The sequence below is a fragment of the Limulus polyphemus genome, unplaced genomic scaffold (genome assembly GCF_000517525.1).
Source record: "Limulus polyphemus unplaced genomic scaffold, Limulus_polyphemus-2.1.2 Scaffold11302, whole genome shotgun sequence".
Taxonomy (NCBI): domain Eukaryota; kingdom Metazoa; phylum Arthropoda; class Merostomata; order Xiphosura; family Limulidae; genus Limulus; species Limulus polyphemus.
The window spans coordinates 8,197-14,816 of NW_013676912.1; the positions used below are offsets into that span (position 1 = coordinate 8,197).

At 39.3% G+C, this 6,620-nt stretch overlaps 1 protein-coding gene across 1 annotated transcript; it reads right to left on the reverse strand.

The window, feature by feature from the left end:
- Window positions 1-1,661: 1,661 nt before the first annotated feature.
- On the reverse strand, window positions 1,662-6,419 carry LOC106476709 (Usher syndrome type-1G protein homolog). Its single transcript, XM_013937344.2, has 2 exons — window positions 6,340-6,419; window positions 1,662-3,438 (listed from the first exon to the last, which is right to left on the reverse strand). Exons 1-2 carry the CDS (start codon window positions 6,417-6,419, stop codon window positions 2,139-2,141), a joined length of 1,380 nt encoding a protein of 459 aa, XP_013792798.2. The 3' UTR covers window positions 1,662-2,138.
- Between the last annotated feature and the right edge of the window lie 201 nt (window positions 6,420-6,620).

Genomic DNA, 6,620 nt, shown 5'->3' on the forward strand with positions numbered 1-6,620 from the left:
CAGGCTTTGGCGTTATCACGGTCCAGGACATTTCAGTTGGGACGACGTGGAAAACAGAACAAATGACGCTGCTGAAGACGTGCCACATGAAGAAGCCACCGTCGAAGAAGAAACTCTACTCAGTTTTGAGAAGTGAAACGGTGAAGCTCTTGATGAAGTTACTACCACTGATGTGACTGTTACCGACGATAGGACATTTCCTGATGAAGCAGATGAACCCCACGTGAAGCAGAAGCCAACAAGACGGAGACCAGTACGGAAGAAAATACGTCCCGTAAAATTAAGAAACTTTGTTGAATTGTAATTTTGTGTTTGTAATTCTGTACATTTAATTAAGTTATTGTTAATTGTTATTGGTTTATTGTATGTGGTTATTGTTCGGGACGAACAATATTAAGGAGAGGCAGTGTTGCGTCAGCGAGGTCACGTGACTAGTGTCACGCCCCCTGCTTTCTGGAAATATCTTGTACCTTCGTGAATTATCGGGAGATTACTAGATATAGGGTAGTCTGGTATATATAAGAGGGTGACAACGTGACGGGACAATAGTATGTGTGTAGGTAGTGAGTAATTAATCTGCAGTCACAGGGTATTGTTGAAGTTAACGTTCGTTCGTTATAGTGTTTGTTTTAGCGCGAATGTTGAAATTAAGTGTATCGTAAAGTTATATTCGGAAAGATTAAACCAGTTTTATTAAGTAAGGACTTGTGTCGCTAAAGTTTCGTCGGAACGAAGTTACGGAAAATTAATTAACAAACGGAGACGTAACATACTTAAATAGAACTCTTGAGCCTTTTTACCGTATTCGAGACCAGGAAGTATAAAACATACTGCGGACATTCCGACACAAATTTTCAACTATTTCGATTGTACAAAAAATAAAATATATTTGGTAGTAATAAACGTTTATTTTTCTTTATGTTTTAAGGCCAAGTAGGTAATATATGTGTTAAAATACCAAAACATTATTTATTAATTAACATTTATTCACCACTTAAAACTTTTTGAACACTGTTAGTAATAGTAGCCTATTTGTAGTCTTTCGAAATTTGGATAAGAAAAATCGACCCTAATAAGTTTTATTCTGATGTTTCAAATTTCATTTTAAAAACCCAACTCTGTAAGGCACTTGCAATATTATAAAAAATTCACATAGTTGCTAGTAGTAACCGTCAAACTAACAAGGTATATATATTTTTATGGGATGTTTAACAATAGAATTTCAGATAGGGTTTCCAATGAGTTTTGTAGAAAATGAATGATTTCAATTAATGTTTGATCATTTCTTTACTCTGAATGGTTCTCCAGTTGGTCAGCGGGAAGTATATAAACTTACAAAGCTCAAATCTAGGGTTGGATTCCACGTGGTAGAAAGAGCACAAATAGCCTATAACAGCCATACTCTTGAGTTCCCCTGTGGTAAGTCACAAGAAAGTGTTTTTCTATACACGTGGTGGGCAGAGCACAGATAGCCCATTGTGTTAGCTTTATGCTTAACTACAAACAAACAAACCATACTCCTGAATGTTGTGACAGACACAAACATAATTTTTTTCAAATGATGCCATGTGTGGGTCCCACCAGTCGCTAACAGTGTAAAAAATAAGTCAGTAATATGAAGGTTAACGTATTAAAGAAGAAGATATTCAGAAGACCTCAAATTGCTTTAAAAATCACGAATAACGTGGATACATAGTTTATTTCGTTTCAAAATTCAGCACGTTTATTTTCTACAATGGTTCAGATATGAAATAACGACCAACATTATATTTTCTTAAATTGAACAACAAGTAAAATCAGTGATTATCCCAAAATACATTTGTGTCAAAAATATCCGGATAGATTTAATGAGTTCATTGTTTTGAATTTATTAAATATTTGTTAAACCATTTTATTATAAGTGAAGAGAATTTAATTATTGTAATTAGTGCAAAATATTGAAGTACATTTCTGTACACATATTTGTACAAATTATTTAAGAATTGCATCAAAATACCCATCTGTACAAGCATGGAACGTCCGCCGATTAGACCTCCTACCTAAGCTACCATTTATAATTGACCAGTACATGAGATACACCAGCTATGCTGGCCAGCAAAAGTCCACACAATGCAAAAAAAAAAACTTCTCTGTTTATCTCATAATTTTGAATCAGCAACTTCTCCAGGTTCTTTAAGAGCTGATTTTCTCTGTTCAATGGAGTTAGCTAACTTTCGCCTAGGCCCGAGAGGAAGGCCTAGGTTCTTCAGGTCCTCGTCTGTAAGGAGCATTAAAGACTCCAGGTCGATCTTCTCCTTAGTAAAGAGAGGGATGTAGTTGTTTAGCCCACTAGCTGCCAGGAATAGGATGATAGGTGCGGTATCTGTTTCATCATCATCCAAGTTCAGTTCATCTTCATCCCAGGGAGTCTTCCGGTTTCTGTGCGCCAAACTTCCCGCACTCCCGATGCTGTCACTTCCGCTACCATGACGCATGTGGGAGCCGTTGTCACTGTCGCAATCTTCCCCTTCTCCAAATCCATTTTTGTATTTAGGAAGCGTCAGCAACGCTCCTGAAATGGAATTTCTAAAAGCAACACTTCCAAATCCCGGTCTTTCGAAAATACTTGGGGGTTCGGCCAATGCCACCTCTTCGTCTATTCCAGAATCCCCCGTGTATAGCAGGTCAGGTTCACTGATAGCACGTGACAAGTGATCACCATTCTTATTGAACACATCTTTCATGTGTTTCCGTTGACTGCCAGACGACATGCTTTGGGAATCATATTTTGGAACATACATCACCTCAGAATCTCTTTGAAATCCAGACAGTGATCGTACTGACTGCTTGCCACCAGTTTCCAGTTCTCTGACCTTGAAGTCGCCACCAGTCACCTGTTTCTTCTGCTGGACCTTTCTGGACACCGCACCTAGACCTTTCTTCAGGCTTATGCTAGAGTTGTTCTGGTTGCTGTTCACGATTTCCGAATATTTGGGAGAACTGATGTATAAGAGCCTGGAGTCTTTCCGGAGGGACTGACCAATTCCAGCTACGGAAGAGCGGGGTCCAGTGCTATGCACCTGAATCTCGGCCCCAGACATTCTCTGTCTCTGCCGTTCCAGCTGTTTTTCGGACTTCTCTGCTTGTTTGGTTGCCTTCTTCTGGATCTTCTGGAAGTGCTTCACCCGTTTCTCGGCATCTCGTACCGACTTTTCCTGCATTTTCTGGGTGGTTTTAGGATTTTCTGTGCTCTGCCGACTAAGTACTTGATCCAGGAACTTAAGAATTTCATTCCTTTGGTTAACAGCTGCCACGTCCTTTGCTGTGTGGAAGTCATTGTCCATCGCCCACAAGTTGACCCCAAAGTTCACAAGAAAGGACACACAATTCATGTGGCCGTTAGCAGTAGCGCAGTGGAGAGCAGTATTACCAAAGTAATCACACTTGTCTGGATCACCCCTGAAAAAGAATGATTGAAATAAGTAAAATAGTCGATAAACCTATTCTAAATTTAACACAGATCATAAATTGGACAGCAATATGCATGAACACGTAAACGTTTTCAGTAAAATCTAATTCTGCTAAATAGTGTGTAAACATATCAGGAAAAAAAAATGTCGAACTAAGAAATGAAAACAAAAATAAATACAATTCCATTTGATGAAGTATTTATGAAGTTTAGGTATAAAAGGCGAGCGAGAAGTGTAATTAAACTAAAAAACAGGTTTGGTAGTGAATAAATTTGTGCATCAAACAATGTATAAAAGGAACCTGTTGAAGAGTTTATTTCCGAGAAGAATGATAGTTCAACCATATTATACTTACCATATCCATTACACAAGTTGGAATACAATAAACTTATATATTAGTGGTCGGAACGCTATTTATATAATGTCAATTATTATTATTTAGTTTCCTGCCAGTATTACAAATATAATATCCTCAATAATTCAGTTTTGGTCAAGAAGAAATGCCAAAGGAACTCTACATTTGGCAAGTAAATAAGGCACGAAAATTGCGCTGAAAGTAAACTGCCTTGTTATTAGGGTAACTTAGAAAAAAAATGGATTTTAGAAAATATTTATTGTTTATTTCAAACGTGATTGTACATATATTTTGTGCGTTGTACTAAAACTATCTTGAACCTTCACCATGGTATTACTGTCCATGTCTAGCCATGCTGTATCTGACAGCCGTGCATCTGGACAATAGCCCTGCAAGAATGTCGTCTATAAAGCACACCCCTCCTCCCTAAAAGCCCCCAAGTGGCACAGCGATATGTCTGCGGACTTACAACGCTAGAAACCGGGTTTCGATACACGTGGTGAGCAGAGCACAGATAGTCCATTGTGTAGTTTGTGCTTAACTTCAAACAAACAATCCTCCCTAAAAATTTCCAAAACCAATCGAAGATGACGATTTCAAGCATCCATTTCAACAGTCCAGTCCCACACTAATCCATATGCGTTACACCTAACGAGTTGACCGATATACCTGGCGAGTTGGCCAATACGTCATATCTTTGTGTGGAATAGCATAAATGACTGTGTCATTCTGTAGATACTTGAGATATGCGAAGCTCGAACAAGCAAGTCGTGGAAGTAGTTTATGTGTTGCTTTTCTTTATTGATAGCGTTGTGTGCTGTTACCTAGGGCACACAGATAACTTTTAGAACTAACTTTTATGTTAGTGGATTATTTATTATCTGTAACAAAACGCTACACTTTGCTGCGGTAGAACTTGCTGCAGATCTCTTTCTAGATGGTCCTGGTTCCTCAAGTTGATCTTTATTCCTTGCCATTAAGAACAAGGAATATTCCCGTAATTGAAATTACAAATACCCAAACTAAACACATCTTTATGATATGAGTGTATGAATACTTTCAGTCTAAAAGGGTTACTAAATACCATTCCCAAAAGTAATAACTTTTCAGTGGCATCATACTAGCTATCAAACATCAAACAATGTTGAAGTGTAGTTCTGATGCATTCCGTTCCACAAATTTTATACTGAATATGGTTTGCAAGTGACTTGAATATTTTCATATTCGTTTTAATTAATATATTCAACCCTCTGTAGCATCGTGTAGTCAGTTACATGTCCTAGCGACTTATCCACTGTACCATCTAGCATCTGTGTAGTCAGCTACATGTCCAAGTGACTTATCCACTGTACCATGTAGCATCTGTGTAGTCGGCTACATGTCCTAGTGACTTATCCTCTGTACCATGTAGCATCTGTGTAGTCGGCTACATGTCCTAGTGACTTATCTATTGTACCATGTAGCATCTGTGTAGTCAGCTACATGTCCTAGTGACTTATCTATTGTACCATGTAGCATCTGTGTAGTCAGCTACATGTCCTAGTGACTTATCTATTGTACCATGTAGCATCTGTGTTATCAGCTACATGTCCTAGTGACTTATCTACTGTACCATGTAACATCTGTGTAGTCAACTACATGTCCTAGTGACTTATCCTCTGTACCATGTAGCATCTGTGTAGTCAGCTACATGTCCTAGTGACTTATCCACTGTACCATGTAGCATCTGTGTAGTCGGCTACATGTCCTACTGACTTATCTACTGTACCATGTAGCATCTGTGTAGTCGGCTACATGTCCTAGTGACTTATCTACTGTACCATGTAGCATCTGTGTAATCAGCTAAATGTCCTACTGACTTATCTACTGTACCATGTAGCATCTGTGTAGTCATGTACAGTAGATAAGTCAGTAGGACATGTAGTTGACTACACAGATGCTACATGGTACAGTGGATAAGTCGCTAGGACATGTAGTTGACTACACAGATGCTACATGGTACGGTGGATAAGTCACTAGGACATGTAGCTGATTACACAGATGCTACATGGTACAGTGGATAAGTCGCTAGGACATGTAGCCGACTACACAGATGTTACATGGTACAGTGGATAAGTCAGTAGGACATGTAGCCGACTACACAGATGCTACATGGTACAGTGGATAAGTCAGTAGGACATGTAGCCGACTACACAGATGTTACATGGTACAGTGGATAAGTCAGTAGGACATGTAGCCGACTACACAGATGTTACATGGTACGGTGGATAAGTCAGTAGGACATGTAGTTGACTACACAGATGCTACAAGGTACAGTAGGACATGTAGCTGTAGCATCTGTGTAGTCGGCTACATGTCCTACTGACTTATCCACTGTACCATGTAGCATCTGTGTAGTCGGCTACATGTCCTACTGACTTATCCACCGTACCATGTAGCATCTGTGTAGTCGGCTACATGTCCTAGTGACTTATCCACTGTACCTTGTAGCATCTGTGTAGTCAACTACATGTCCTAGTGACTTATCCACTGTACCATGTAGCATCTGTGTAGTCGGCTACATGTCCTAGTGACTTATCCACTGTACCATGTAACATCTGTGTAGTCAACTGCATGTCCTAGTGACTTATCTACTGTACCATGTAGCATCTGTGTAGTCAACTGCATGTCCTAGTGACTTATCCACTGTACCATGTAGCATCTGTGTAGTCGGCTACATGTCCTAGTGACTTATCCACTGTACCATGTAGCATCTGTGTAGTCGGCTACATGTCCTAGTGACTTATCCACTGTACCATGTAGCATCTGTGTAGTCA